Source organism: Lithobates pipiens, unplaced genomic scaffold (genome assembly GCF_037356315.1).
Source record: "Lithobates pipiens isolate NorthernLeopardFrog02 unplaced genomic scaffold, aLitPip1_a1.2 Scaffold_19, whole genome shotgun sequence".
Lineage (NCBI taxonomy): Eukaryota > Metazoa > Chordata > Amphibia > Anura > Ranidae > Lithobates > Lithobates pipiens.
This window is the reverse complement of record NW_027507764.1, coordinates 151932394-151948365: the sequence shown is the minus strand read 5'-3', so window position 1 is coordinate 151948365 and position 15972 is coordinate 151932394. Positions and strand designations below refer to the sequence as shown.

The 15972-nt window shown below is 42.6% G+C and overlaps 1 protein-coding gene across 2 annotated transcripts in view; it reads left to right on the top strand.

The window, feature by feature from the left end:
- SGO1 (shugoshin 1) overlaps positions 1 to 15972 on the top strand; it is a 67125-nt gene that overhangs the window by 39424 nt on the left and 11729 nt on the right. The window contains exons 6-9 of one of the 2 annotated variants that reach the window (XM_077491410.1): positions 1082 to 1218; positions 11034 to 11870; positions 14292 to 14498; positions 15781 to 15907. In XM_077491410.1, the coding sequence (XP_077347536.1) occupies positions 1082 to 1218; positions 11034 to 11870; positions 14292 to 14498; positions 15781 to 15907 (1308 nt within the window). Of the gene's footprint in view, positions 1 to 1081; positions 1219 to 11033; positions 11871 to 14291; positions 14499 to 15708; positions 15908 to 15972 lie in introns of both variants that reach the window. The other variant, XM_077491409.1, reaches the window with a different exon arrangement.

The window sequence follows — 15972 nt, the reverse complement described above, 5'->3', positions numbered from 1 at the left end:
GCTGGTTTTTCCCACCCCTCGTTTGGCATTGCTTGGGGACGTCCCAATGGTCTAAGAAGCTGTGTCGGTCGGAGAAAATAGTTTTTTTGTTTTTACTCACCGTAAAATCCTTTTCTCTGTAATTCACCGACCGACGCAGCACCCGCCTCTCCTTTTTTATTTTTACGTTATACTGCTTGTTGACGTACTGATTACTGCAAGGCAGGGTGGAGGGTTGATAATTGGGGGACTACCCTCCTGGGTGTAACTGAAAGTTCTGAGTGTTACAACTTTGCCTAGTGTCTCCTAAAAGGAAAGGTATACAACCCAATGGTCTAAGAGGAGCGTTGTCGGTTGGTGAATTACAGAGAAAACGATTTTACGGTGAGTACAAAAAATCCTATTTTGCGCCCAAAAAAAACAGCGGTGATTACAATCAAAAGAAAGCTCTTTGTGTGAAAAAAGGACAAATTTCAAATGGGTACAGTGTTGCATGACTGAATAATTGTCATTCAAAATGTGAGAGCACCGAAAGCTGAAAATTGGTCTGGTTATTAAGGGGGTTTAAGTGCCCAGTGGTTAATGGGGTTGTAAACCCTTTTTTTTTTTTTTTTTTTTCTTTTCACCTTAATGCATCCTATGCAAACATTCTTCTAGTGACTGGGCCCACGTGATTTACTAAAGGCAAATAAACTGTGCACTTTGTAAATGCAGTTACACTCCTTCCCCAGAGCTTATTTAATGTGGTGAAGCTTTGTTTTCCATCATCCTATCATGTGCACTGTGCAAGCAAAACTGCTGTTTTACACCTTATTGGGTGTTCTTTACAAAGTGAAGCTTCGCCACATTCGCTAAGCTCTGGGAAAAACTTGTTTTAACTGCACTTGAAAGTGCAGTCTATTTGGCTTTAATAAATCAACCCTGTTTCTACATTCCCTGCTATGTACATGTTCACTTTGCTGTATAATTACAGTGAGTGTAATTGGCGCTTTCTGCTTGAACTAATCACACTTTAAAAACATTTTATTTTTTTTCCTAAAAATTGTCTTGATTATATCCCAAAATTTTGTAATCTTTCTCTTCTGTTTTTTATCTATGATAGGGGGCAGACGTATGTTCATCCAGATGTAGAAAATGTTAGGAGTGTGGATAGCCGCTCAGAAGCTGAGACCAGAAATCCCAAAGATTGTTCTTTGAAAACCTCCTCCAGTAACGGGCCGGCATCTAGAGGCGAGCGTGGTAAATGCAGTTTAAAAATATCAAAATACATTTCCATTCTTTGCAATGTGCCAAATAAAACCAGCAGTGATGAGGGTTGAAAATGTAGACTAAAGCTTTAAAGTCCAACTCCAGAAAATGCAGAAAAAAAACTTAAACGCTTAAACTTAAACGCTCATTTAATCTAGTTGCAGATTAAGGTGTAAATGCTTGCCTCATCTCAGCAGACTACAAACCCACCCGCCTTCCCCACCCCCAGTCTTTGAGCATGTTAAATGCAGCCCGCCGTGATGGGTGAAGTTTTTGGATTCTATGCTATACCTATGCAATGTTTTAGAACAGCGCTATCTCAGAACATGTGTAGTCCCAGCAAGGGGGTTCTTACTTAGATTCTTTAAGGGAATTAGACAGCAGGCTGGATGGTTGGCACAGCTGAGGTTATCCCAAATCATGCCTTAGCTCTGCAGGTTTTAGTAGCACTTTACACTTTTTTTTTTTTTTTTTTTTATCGACTGATAGAACTCCCCCCCCCTCTCCTCTTACAGAGGTGCTTTCTGCGTCTTATACTCACTTTTGCATTTATAGAAGGTGTCTCAGCTACTGTTCAGCGGCATACTGGCATCTTTCAGTTCAGGCAGTGTCGTCACTCTCTCTTTAGGTCTGCAAATAGCAGACCTGAATGCCGTTCGTGCACGAACTAGGCATATTAAAGCCTGAGGGCGGGTGTTGCTGGAGGACGCAGAGGGGCGTGGCTGCAGGGTCACATGATGTGTAAGGGAAGTAAAGTCCATTCTCACAGCATTTGATTACTGAGGGGGAAGCGCTTCGGGCACCAATCAGGTCCACCTGTGTCTTGCACATAAAGACACTCTCCTACAGAGAATCTTTCCAAGAGAGGAGTTTTTCACACTAGGAGACATCAGAGCGCTGGGCATGTAAGGGTGTAAAGCAGGCATTTCCAGTACAGGAAAAGGCTATTGTCTTAGCAGTTAAACTATTAACCACTTAACGACCAGCGCACACCGATGTACGTCCTATTTTTGAAGAGGGATATCTCGGTAATGGCAGCAGCTGCTGCCACAACCGAGATATCCATCTTTTCAGGCGCCAGTCTGTACGATAACGGTGGTCTCCGCGGCGGATTTGCCGCGAGATCACCGCTATCGGCGGTGGGAGAGGTGCCACCCCCGCCCTCCCGCTGCTTACCGGAGCCGTCGGTAGCGGTCGGAGGCGATCAGGTCCTTTTTCCTAGCTGGGTATGGAGACGAGTGAGGCTAAGATGGCCCCCACTCGTCTCTATACCATAGGAGGACCGAAGCGACGTCAAAACGTCACTTCCGCCCATACCTTTTTAAAGGTGTGTGTGTGTGTATGTATATGCATGTGTATATATTATATTATATTATATTAGTGTAAAAATCTATTAAAATAAATGAGAAGAGAAAAGTTTTTAAAAACGCCCTGTCACGACGAGCTTGCGCACAGAAGCGAGCGCATACGTGAGTAGCGCCCACATATGAAAACGGTGGTCAAACCACACATGTGAGGTATCCCTGCGATTTGGTAGAGCGAGAGCAATAATTCTAGCCCTAGACCTCTGTAACGCAAAAAATGCAACCTGTAGAATTTTTTATATGTCGCTAATGGAGATTTTTGAGGCTAAAAGTTTGACGCCATTCCACGAGCGGGCGCAATTTTGAAGCATGACATGTTGGGTATCAATTTACTCGGCGTACCATTATCTTTCACAATATAAAAAAATGGGCTAATTTTACAGTTTTTTTTTTTTTTTTTTTTTAAAGTGAATTTTTTTCCAAAAAAAAGTGCGCTTGTAAGACCGCTGCCCAAATACGGTGTGAAAAGTATTTCAATGACCGCCATTTTATTCTCTAGGGTGTTAGAACCCCCAAACATTTTATATATTTTTTTTTCTAAGTAATTTTCTAGCAAGAAAAACTGTTTTAAACATGTAAACACCAAATCTGAAAGAGGCCTGGTCCTTAAGTGGTTAACATGACATTGTTTTGCTAGAATTATTCTCAAGCAGATATTTGTCTGTACCTCCTGCTTTTGTGCTTGGCATGATGTCTTGCAGACCTACTGTAAAGGAACTTAAGGTGTCACCCCCAGGTGCTGTGAACCCCAGTCTTGCCTCCATATTGTCATCCTCTTCAGAGAGATCAGACATGGCAAGCCAGGGTGATTCATTGGAAGCTGGCGGTGGTGCAACTGCTTCACACACTTCAGCCCCTGTATACGTGACTGAAGAAGCACTTTCCTCTGCCCTGCAGGGCTTAGAAGGAAAATTAGTGACTTTAATCGCATCCATCCAAGTGACTAGGAAACATCCAAGAAATATCTACTAAACCTACACGGTTTAGGAGATATTTCCCGAAAGACAGGCACCGCCGTCTACGGTGCATGCACTGTAGACATCGGCACGCCGGCGCACTGAACGTGCCGCGGTCAACGGCGATATGCCGCAAGTGGCCGCTCCTGTGTGCATGCGCCAGAGTGACATCATCGCGGCTTCGCCGAATGACAGCAGCGGAGCAGCGAGACCCACTGAGAAGATGGATGCGCCGGACTACAGGGGACAGCGGTGACTTCGCTGGCTCCTGTGTCAGGTAAGTGACCCATAATGGGCTACTATGCGATGCATAGTAGTCTATTATGCTTTGCCTTTGCAGGGAATGAAAGAGGAAGTAAACTCATCAGCGTTTACTTCCTCTTGAAGGTCCGGTCTCCTCCTCGGGTTCCTTTTGAAACCTTTACAGCCTTTACATGGGTTTCCCATACATGCATTATTAGAAAAGCTTATTTATTCCAAATGGGATCATCCGGATAAGCATTTTTCCCCTTCAAAGAGATTCTCAAGTCTCTATGGAGGAAAGGTTCACTAAAAGATGGAAGGTTCCAGCAGTGGATGCTGCGATTTTTCAATGGGAATAAAGGTTTAACCTGTCCAGTGGACAATGCGCATATGCTTAAAGATCCAACAGATAAAAAGTTGGAAGGTCTGTTAAAATGCTCTTTCCTTAGCGGGGACCGTAACTCGGCCTGCAATCACAGCTATAGGCATCTGTCAGTCCTTAAAGGACCCGTTCACAGATGACCTCAAAGAGCTCCCTGCACAACAAGCTCAGGAGTTGGCTGAGCTTACTAAAGAATTATGCTTTGCCATAGATGCTGTAAAGGATTCTATTCACCAGGCATCATGCCTGGCGCTTGTACTTGTACACATGCACAGGACCCTTTTGGTTAAAGGGTTGGTCAGCGGAAACTCCTGGTAAAAACCTAACTAGTTTCCCTTTTAAGGGGGAAAGAGTATTTGGCGATTTTGAAAGTATTTATCCAAACTATTTCCACCAGAAAGGGTACTCACTTTTTTTTTTTTGGCCAATCAAAAGAAAATATAAACGTCCTTCGTTTAAACAGACTTTTTTTTTTTCCCCTGTGCCAAGGACATCCACCTCTAGGCTTGGGGGTTACGGCCTCCGCCGTCGGACTCTACGGGCAGATCCCAGAGTCAAACCAATCAGTTTCTATCCTACAAGGAGTAGAACTTCTGGCATCCATCGACATCAGAGATGCATATCTGCATGTCCCTATATTCCCTCACCATAGGTTTCTGCGTTTCCAAGTAGAAAAGAAGCACTTTCAGTTTGTAGCCTTCAGGCTTGCTACAGCACCTTGGGTATTCACAAAGGTGCTAGCCCCACCTCTAGCCAGGTAAAGGGCACAGGGCATAACTGTCTTGGCTTAGACGATCTATTATTAATAGACCAGTGGCTTACTTGAAGCCAGGTGTAGCCATTACAAGCAGTTACCTGGAAGGTTTGGGGTGGATTCTGAACCTAAAGAAGTCCTACTTAAAGTGGTTGTAAACCCTCCCCCACAACTTTGTCCCATGTAAATCGGCATAAAAAACCCTAATGAACACTGCTTGTAGATATCTCCTTACTTAGTATTGTTGTAATCCTTGTCCTGTAGAATGAAGTCACTGAGCATTCCCAGATCTCCCCTGATTTAAGGCACACTCTGTCTGTTATCAGGACTTCCTACAGCACAACACTGAACTCTGCTAATCACTCAGAGCTTCCTCCTACACACCATGTGACATGATATACAGTCTAAACTTGCCCATTACTGCAGTCTTATAAGCTGATGCTGATAAATCTGACAAAGGGAAACTGACATCAGCACAAGTAAATACTATGAAATTAACAAGTCAGCTATGAACAGGGAAGCAGGGTTGCCATAGAAACGTTGGATTGAGAAGGAGTCTTGGTTAACAGTACAGGAAGTGCTCAATGTAAGGGCGGAAATACACTCCACTGTGGACTCAGAAAACAATACTTAAGATGGTGCTGCCTAATCCCTGGAAACAAGTTTGTTTTTGTTTTTTTTTGTTTGTTTCTTTAAACAGTAAGTTAATATGCGATTTGGGCTGGATTACAGTGGCTATAGTCTGATGACTTATTATAATGGACTAAATGAAAAGAAGCATCAGAGTGGGAGAGTTTACTTCCTCTTTAAAGCCACTAAAAAGTCTGGAGTATCTGGGCATGATCCTAGACATGGCCCAGAAAAGGGTGTTCTTGCCTCTCGCAAAGATCAGCTCCATACAGGAGCGAGCGAGTATGATCAGGTCAAGGAGAAATCCTTCAATTTGCCTTTGGCTGAGGTTGTTAGGGAAGATAGCGGCTTCATTCGAAGCAGTTCCCTATGCCCAATTCCATTCGAGACTGTTACAAAACTGTATCCTGTCCTGCTTTGGACTTGCCAATGTGGCTGTCCCCAAGAGTCTCCCAAAACCACAGTTGGTTACTATCCCGGAACATGCAGAAGGGAAAATCCTTCAGCCCAATTATCTGGAAGATGGTAACGACAGATGCCAGCCTTTCAGGCTGGGGAGCAGTATTAGAGAGGACAACGGTAAATAACCTTGCCCATCAACATTCTAGAGATTCGGGCAGTGTATCTGGCTCTAAAAACCTGAACCTCCAGGTTAAAGAATTGTCCTGTCAGGATCCAATCCGACAATGCCCAGGCTGTGGCATATATCAATCACCAAGGGGGCACCAAAAGTCTCTCAGCTCAGATTCTAACTTGGGCAGAAAAGAATGTTCCATGCCTATTGGCATTTTTCATTCCGGGAGTAGAGAATTGGCAGGTGGACTATTTAAGTCACCAGCAGTTATTCCTGGGGGAAATGGTCTCTTCACCTCGAAGTGTTTCGGGCTGTTTGCCAAAGATGGGGCACTCCGGACGTAGACCTTCTAGCGTCCAGATTCAACACAAAGCTAGTCAACATGTCCAGGACAAGGGACTCGCTCACATACGGAACAGATGCATTGGTGACCTGATGGATCAGTTCTCGCTGATCTATGCATTCCCCCGATTCAGTTGCTGCCTCGACGACTTTGTAGGATCAAGCTGGAAGGAAAGTCTGTAATACTGGTAGCACCAGCATGGCCCAGAAGGTTATGGTACGCAGAGATCGTAAAGATAGCAGTGGAGGGTCCATGGCACCTCCCACTTAGGTAAGACCTATCTCAGGGGCTGATATTCCATCCTACTTTACGAAGTACTCTACCTGAGCGGTTGGTGCTTCTTGGGCAGTGCGTCACCAGGCCTCCATGTCTCAGATCTGCAAGGCCTCGACTTGGTCTTCAGTACATACATTTGCAAAAAATTTTCAAGTGGATGTAAGATGGAATGAGGATATCGCCTTTGGGCGCAGTGTGCTGCAGGCAGCAGTAGAAGTCCTCAGGTCTGGGGGTTACCATATGGATTGTCTCCCTCCCCTCAAGTAGCATTGCTATGGGACATCCCACTAAGTAATTACTTGAGGCTCTGTGTCCTATGATGGACGATAAAGAAAATGGGTTTTTTAAAACTGCTTACCTGTAAAATCCTTTTCTTGGAGTACATCATAGGACACAGAGCTCCTCCCGGTTTTATGCGGTGAGAGTATATTACTTGTATTGCTTGGCTACAAAAACTGAGGTGCTCCTGGAAGGAGGGTTTATATAGGGGAGTTAACTTTCTGTATTGGTTATACCAGTGTCAACACCTAAAGGTAGGCCCATAACCCACTAAGTAATTACTTGAGGCTCTGTGTCTTGTGATGTACTCCAAGAAAAGGATTTTACAGGTAAGCTGTTTTAAAAATCAAAAAAGACAAAATGAACATTCACCCCTTGCAATGGATTATTTTTTTTTTTTTTTTCCTGGCGCTGGACTTTCATAAATGTGTAAGTAATAGGGACAAATGGCTAACAAGTTTTTAATGACCAATCGGTACCTCCTGTTTGAGTGTAAAGGGATTTGGATATGTTCAATAAGGCCTTGCTCACACTGTGTTTAATACTATGTTCGCGTAAGGCCCTGTTTATTCACATGGGAATACCCAGGTGTTCCGTGCAGGCAATCGCATTACTGCCTCCTGGGACACTGTGTGCCTATGCAGACATAGCTGCCTGTGTCCCAATATGACATTCATGTTTGTATCTGGTGTGTATCCCCAAACTTGCTGTGCATTGAGGCACATGCACCCACACAGATGTCTTATTGGAACACAGCGGCTGTGTCCCTCTGAAAGTTTGCTCTGGTATCTTGACACCAAGCCATCAGTAGCAGATCCTTTAAGTCCTGTAAATTGCAAGGTGGGGCCTCCATGGATTGGTCTTGGTTTTTCCAGCACATCCCACAGATACTTGATTTGTGTTGAACTGGAGACTTTGGAGGCCTCAAACTCATTTTGTTCCTCAAACCATTTTTGTATTGTGGCAGGGCACCTTATCTTAAAGGGCACACAGCCATCGGGGAATATTGTTCCCATGAAGGGGTGTACTTGGTCAGCAACTATGTTTGTTTAGGTAGGTCATACGTGTCGTATAACATGCACAGGATTGGCAGGACCCAAGGTTTCCCATCAGAACATTGTTAAAATGATCATACTTCCTCTGCCAACAAGCTTCTTCCCATGCTCCTCCTGGTGCCATCTCTAACCTAGGTAAGTGACACACTTGGCCATCCGGATGGTGTGAGAGTGATTTATCATGCCAGGCCCCCATCCTCCATTGCTCTGTGGTCCAGTTCTGATACCCTTGTGCCCATTGACGCTTTTGCTGTGGACATGGGTCAGCAGGCCACCCTTACTGGTCTGCAGCGATGCAGTCCCATATGCAACAAATTGCGGTGGCCATTTTTCTGCTTTCAATACATCAATTTTATGGCCATGTGTTTAATTGCTGCCTAATGTATACCACAGACTTCCAGATGCCATTATCATGAGATAATACAATTCTATTCACTTAACTTGTCAGTCGTAGTGTTATGGCTGGTCAGTAGTATATGTAAAAATTTGGTATCAACACCATACTATGTTTTTTGTGGAAATCCAAATAACACCATTACTACAGGAAAGCATGGAGGTGTTTCTTTGCAGTAGGAACTGGAGTACTTATCGGTATAGAAGGAAAAATCGATGGGGCAAAATATCATCAGATTCTTGGGGAAAATCTGTTGCTCTTTGCCAGAAATGTGTCCAATGGGAATTTTTCCCTTCCAACATGAGTGACCCAAAACACACAGCAAAAATGACCACACAATGGCTGAAGGAGGAGGATGAATGTCCTTGCATGGCCTAGTCAGAGCTCAGACTTGAACCCCACTGAAAATCTGTGGAATGACTTGAAGTCTGCAGTCCAAAAAACGGTCACTATTAAATTCTAATGAACCTGAACAGTTCTGCAAAGAAGTGTCTAGATGTGCAAAGTTGGCAGACATATCACAACCGATTAACCTCTTGCCGACCAGCTGTTGTCGTTGTATAGTAGCAGGTTGGCTCTCCTCGAATCAACATAGCTGTACATTAGCAGGCGAGGAGGCAGGCGCGCAGGTCGAGTGTACTCTGTCAACTGGTGACCCGCGATCGCCTAGTACAAAGGCATAACTGGGATCTGCCTTTGTAAACAAGGCGAATCCCCGTTCTGACAGCACATGGCAGATCTACTGTTCCCAGTCACTGGGGACAGTAATCTGTCATGTCCCTGGCAGCCCACTCCCCTCTACAGTTAAAACGCACATGAAGCAGTCAACCCCTTGGCCCCTAGTGTTAACCCCTTCCCTGACAGTGTTTTATTTTTATTTTTTCTACATTTGATCAGTGCTATAAAAAATGCACTGATTAATGTCACTGGTCCCCCAAAAAGTGTAATTTGGGGTCAGGTTTGTCGCAGCCATTACTAGTAAAACCAGTAACAAAAAATGAACTCCCTAAAATCTATGCCATAGTTTGTAGACATACGTTTTTTGCGCAAACCAGTCAGATTGGGATATATATCTAGAGAGACTTTTTGGTATGTATTTTATAGGAAAAAATGTTTTTATTTTATTCATAATTGCCACTTTTGTTTATAGCGCAAAAAAAAAAAAAAAAAACCCCAAAGAGGTGATCAAATACCTCCCAAAAAGCTCTGTTTTTGTGAGGGGGGGGGGGGGGGGACCCATCAATTTTGCTTGGGTACAGTGTCAGTTAAAGCGACACAGTGCCATATCGCAAAAAAAGGCAAATCCTCCCAAGGCTTAATTGGTTAAAGGCTGTAAATAACGAAAAGGTGGGTCAACAAAATAGACACACAAGGTGGTTGATTCTTTTTGCAACTCTGCGATTTTTGACTTTTTTTTTTTTTTTTTTCCTGACATGTTTTGGTGTTATCTTTCATTTGGATGTTATAAGTTGTAAACCTGGCTGGATAAAACTTAATTTTCTTAATTTTCAGGCTGCAAAGCAACAAAATCTTTTAAAGAGGGGTGATTCTTTTCTATACCCACTGTATGAATACTTTGGCAAATTTAATGGAATAGAAATAGTTTTAAGCATATAAATTACATGGGTTTTATGCATCTATACGTGTGTACAGTAAATGCAAGCACTTGAATAGACCATTTCATGCATATAAATATATATTTTTTTTTACTTTAAAACCATTTAAGCTCCGGACCATTTGGCTGGTCAAAGACCAGACTACTTTTTGCGATTCGGCACTGCGTCGCTTTAACTGACAATCGTGCGGTCGTGCGACATGGCTCCCAAACAATACAGCTTTCTTTTTGTGGTATTTGATCACCTCCTGCGGTTTCTATTTTTTGCTCTATAAACAAAAACACCAATTTTGGAAAAAACACATTAACTTTTTGCTATATCCCCCAAAAATATATTAGCTTGCGTATTATTATTATTATTATTATTATTATTATTATTATTATTATTATTATTATTATTATTATTATTGTTATTATTCTACATTTTTGGTTAAACACAATAAGCGTATATTGATTGGTCTGCGCAAAAGTTATAGCGTCTACAAAATAAAGGATAGATTTATGGCTTTTTTTTTTCTCTCGTGACTGCGACAATTATGGTGGATCCGTCGGACAATTTTGACACATTTTTGGGACCGTTGGCATTAATACAGCGGTCAGTGTGCTTAAAATTACATTGATTACTGTAAAAATGTCACTGGCAGTGAAGAGGTTAACACTAGGGGGCAGGGGAGGGGTTAATATGTATCCTATTTTGTGTTCTAACTGAAGGGGGGGGGGGGGGGGGTGGGACTGTGCTACCAATGTAGCATAACGGCGGGCCATGCTGCCACAGTTCAACTGCGGCAGCTGGTCGGCATGCAGTTAAGCTTTGTCTGCCTGTGACAGCAAGAGTCTGTGTAGATGATCAGTAGACTCTTTATGGCTGTGCACATGGTACCCTAAACATTACTTTAAGATTATTTGGTTTAGTTTACATATTTATTTTCTGTCTTTCTTAGGAAGAAAATCCAGCTTAAATCGGCCAAGAACAGATGATGAAAACTCTGACACAGAGACTACAGACAACATTAACTATTTTAAAAATGTGTCTGTGAGACGCCGTGCTTCCAATTTAGATACGTGCATAGAAGAGCCCTCTACGAGTAATCTACTAGTAGGAAACTCTACCTCGAATTCTATGATTGACGTTCCCGAATCAGAACCCATTGCCCCTGTGGAAGATAATTTAAATAAGAACAGCAATGATCAATGGATGGGTGCCTATATGAGCCAAAGTCCCTTAAAAGATGAAATTGTTCCATTTACAAAGCTATCTCAGATTTCCAGTTCAACGCCTGAGCCCAAACCAAAGCAAGTGTCCAAAGGCAAAAATGAGTTGCGTTCAGGACGAGAGAGGGCTAAAAAAGGCAGAGCGGAGGGAGGTGGTACAGTCCAGCTGAAAAAGCCTTGGGAAAAAACAAAACCAAGGGCTAGATCCAAGAGTAGAGAGAGGGGTGCAAGCAAGTCAGGAGCTTCTAAAGACACAATGAACAGTTCTTTAAATTCAGGTGATGCATACGACTTTGTCTTTGAGGAGAGCATACACGTTACTCCATTCCGCCAAGGCAGACAAAGCAAAAATCCAGACGAAAACGAAGAGTCTGAGGAAAAGATTAGCACCAGTGAGGAAGAACAAGAATCGGATGACAGTTTATATCTGCCTTCTAGGGAAAAGTTAAGACCTCAAAGCAATGAGAAAAATACAGCTTCACTTCCTTTAAGGCCCAGATCTAAAAGAAGCAAAGTACAGAAGTCCGCTGAGAAGAAGGAAAATAGAAGCAGTGATCGATTTAAAGGTTTGTGCTTTTTGCAACAACAAATTCACAATTGGGTATATTGTATGGAAGGCACTTAATGTCAAAACACTTAAATTGAAAGCCTAACACTATTAACATTCCCTCCTACCTATCTGTCAAAAGCCTGTGTTAGGAAAAATAAAATCTGTTTTACTCCTATTTTATTTTTATTCAGTCTGGTCATGTGAGCCTGCAGCTCCACTGTGTAAGGGAATGCTCAAACTGCTTTGCATTCTGGGACCTGTAATGTTGCCCAAAGACCCCCGTACCTCAGCTGTTGGTGCTCCCTTTACCCTGAAGCAGCTGCTCACTGACACAGGGAAGCTGGAGATGCAGGATCACCTGGCCAGAGCAGATTCAAAATGGCTAAGTATACAGATCCCCTTATTTTTTTTTTTTTTAAGTTGTGTAATAATATGGAATGACACAGGGAAAAAGCATTGACCTTGCTAACTTAAATGTAATACTTTGTACAAAATCCTTTGTTGGTAATAAAATCTTCAAGACACCACCTATATGGAGAAACTAGTCTCCTGCATTGCTCAGGTGATTGTTTTTTGACTATTTTCTTCCACTTGAACTGCTCTCAAACCTTAAGGTTTCGTGGGCCTCTTCTATGAACTCTGGATCTTTTTAGTTCTTTTTCTATGGATTTTTTTTTTTTTTTTTGTTTCCAGTCAGGTGATTGGCTGGGCCATTCTAGCTTTTTTTTTTTTTTCTTTGAAACCATTTGAGTTTCCTTGGCTTTGTGTTTTGGAATCATTGTCTTCCTGCAATGTCCACCCTCATTTCATCTTCATCATCCTGGTAGATGGCAGCAGATTTTTATCAAGACTGTCTTTAGTACCTCTTCTTCATCTGACAAGACTATATTCTCCCAGTATTTAACAGGCTTGTCTAAATGTTGTGCCACAAATTTTAAAACTAGCTTCAACATGCTTTTTCTTCATGGAGTCTTTTGTATGGTGGGCATGCATGCAAGCCATGGTCGTTGAATGCATTACTTGTTTTCTTTGAAACAATTGTACCTGCTAATTCCAGGTCTTTCTGAACCTCTCCACAAATGATCCTTGGCTTTTGAACAAGTCTTCCGATAATTCTTTTCACTCCAATCTTGTGAAGAGCACCTGGCTTATGGTGAAATTACATTCTTTCCACTTACAGATTATGGCCCCAACAGTGGTCACTGAACAGCTGATCACAGGATGTAAACAAGTAATCTGCTTTGCTCACTGATTTCCCTTATAAGAAGAGCTGATTATCAGCTTTCTTCTCTCCATGGACAGCGAGTAGGGATAAGCTCAGGTGTGTTCGCATGGTCCATGTGCACAGCCCTGCCAGGAAGTAGGCGATGCGCTAATCACAGGCAGTGAGACATTCACCCGATGTCTCGCTGCCTGTGATTAGCGCTGCGCTGACTTCCTAGTGGGCTATACACGTGGACCATGTGGACACACCTGAGCTTATCCCTACTCGCTGTCCATGAAGAGAGAACAAAGCTGGAAATCAGTCCCACCAGTGCTTTCTCATCAGCACACAGAGGGAGAAAAATTACCTGTTGCAAAATTTTATTACAAAAACTACGAAAAAAAATTTTTTTTTTGGTACAAAAAAAAACGGTGGTGATTAAATACCACCAAAAAGCTCTATTTGTGTGGAAAAAAATATACACATTTCTCATTGGTATAGTGTTGCATAACCGCAAAATTGTCATTCAAAGTGTGACCGTGCTGAAATTAGGACTGGATATGAAGGGGTGGAAGTGGCCCGTAGACAAGTGGTTAATTTGCACTCACAAGGGGCTGGATTGCTTTCTAATTTCTGATAGCTTTCAGTTAGTATCTTGGCTTTCCATGCCCTTTTGCACCTCCTTTTCTTCATGCGTTTAATACTTTTTCGCTGTGGCATTCCTTTTTATTACACAACTTGTGTAATAACTTGAGCTTATTTGTTTTGGTTTCTTTTTTATGTATGGATTGCACGTGGCAAAAATGTAATGTCAATAGCACCTCTAGAAAAATGGTGACCTGGTCAGTACTTATTTTATTGTGTGTTTGTATAGATATATACCGTTTTGTAGACTCTCTAACTTTCCTACAGACTAAATAATATACACTGGTTTGGGTTATTTACATCAAAGAAATGTAGCTGAATATATTTTGGCCCAATTTTTTATTAGATGATTTATATATTTTTTTTATTTAGCACAATAAAAAAAAAAAACAGTGATGATTAAATGCCACCAATAGAAAGCTATATTTGTGTGAAAAATTCACATGGGTGCGGTGTTGCATGACCTCACAATTGTCCTTCGAAGTGTGACAGCGATGAGAGCGTTGCATTATGTAGTGACTATTTTGTGGATAATTCAACTTATTGCTCTAATTAACAGCCTTCACTGTTGCATTACATCTTTTACAGATCTCGGTAACGCAAAGAAAAATAGAAAAATTAGTATGAATGGTCAAGGCGAGAATCCTCAAACCCCAGTCAACAAAACCAAAGAGCCAGAGGAAAGAAACAAAGCAAACTCCTTAATAAAATGTGAATATAAGGATTTAGAAGTAGAACATAGCATAGACCTTAACGTGGATCAAGATTTTCTTTTCCCTGCAGACAGAAGTTTAAGTAAGTCGTGTTTTTATTACTAACTTTTATTTTCCTGCCATATTTCGTATGGCTATCTGTTTAGAACCTTTTATAGAAATAGGTAGAGGTTGATTTCCTAAGGAAGTGGAAAGTCTTCACCTAACTCAGCCAAGAAGTTGCTTTAAAGCGGAGGTCCACCCTAAAGTGGACCTTCCGCTCATCGGACCCCCCTCCGGCGCCACAATTGGCACCTTTCAGGGGGGAGGGGGGTGCAGGTACCTGTACAGTACAGGTATCTGCACCCACTTCCGGGATAGCTCTCTGCGGAAAGGGGCGTAGATTACGCCCCTTTCCGAAAGTCCCCCGCTGCCTGCTGGGAAACACACAGCTCCCAGAGGCAGCGGGTCCATCCTTATTGCGCAGCGCGACTCGCGCATGCGCGGTAGGGAACCGGGAAATGAAGCCGAAAGGCTCCACTTCCTGATTCCCATACCCAAGATGGCGGCGGCAGCACCCGAGAGACTATCGAGAGATCGGCTTCTCTAGCCGACATCGCGGGCGCGCTGGACAGGTAAGTGTCACTATTTTAAAAGTCAGCAGCTGCAGTATTTGTAGCTGCTGGCTTAAAAAAAAAAAAAAAAAAACGCGGACTCTCGCTTTAAAGAAGTATAGACAGTCTTTTTTGGCTGTACTAATCCTATGACCTGTTTTTCATTGGCTCACGGCCAGCTGACGTCAGAGCCCGGAAAAGGCTCTGAAAAGATCCTGATCCATATGGTCGAGGTTCATCCAGATGCTGGGACTGGCAGCTGGCTCGGCTTGTCGGTGAGAAGCTGATTATCTGAGCCCAGCTCTCCCGTGGCCCCTGTACAGCCCAGCTCTCCCGTGGCCCCTGTACAGCCCAGCTCTCCCGTGGCCCCTGTACAGCCCAGCTCTCCCGTGGCCGAGAATTTTAATGATCACTAGTGTTGGCTTGCTCTGTTCTCCATCTTAGAGCCGGCGTTGGACTGATACAGCATTGGATCAATGCTACATTAACCTAGGTGAGCTTTTCAATTATTTATTTTTTTCCCTAAACCAATACAACTCACTAATCCCTCGTATAGTAGGATGGTTACAAGTATACATGCTTGCCTCACTGCTTGGTGATTTCGTTTGTGTGTGTGTGTTTGTTTCTATACCCTTTTACACAGCTTACTTAAAACTGCAATACATTATTATTATTTTAATTGTGGATATATATTTTCAGATGAACCTGAAGGAGTATTACCAGGTCAGCGGATCAGCCTTTCTGATGTTACTAATTATTCTTTGTGCTCAGGAAGAAATGAAACCAAGAAACATTCTTTTCCATTTTCAAATGACAGTGGCCGAAAGCTGTCCGGAACCTCCATGAGGAAAAGGCGGTGTACTGTAACAGTTAATTATGCAGAGCCAAGCCTCACAAAGTGAGTGACACATTTTTGTGTTTTTGTCCTTTTTAATTGTTTGCAATGGCATCTTTAAGGTTAAA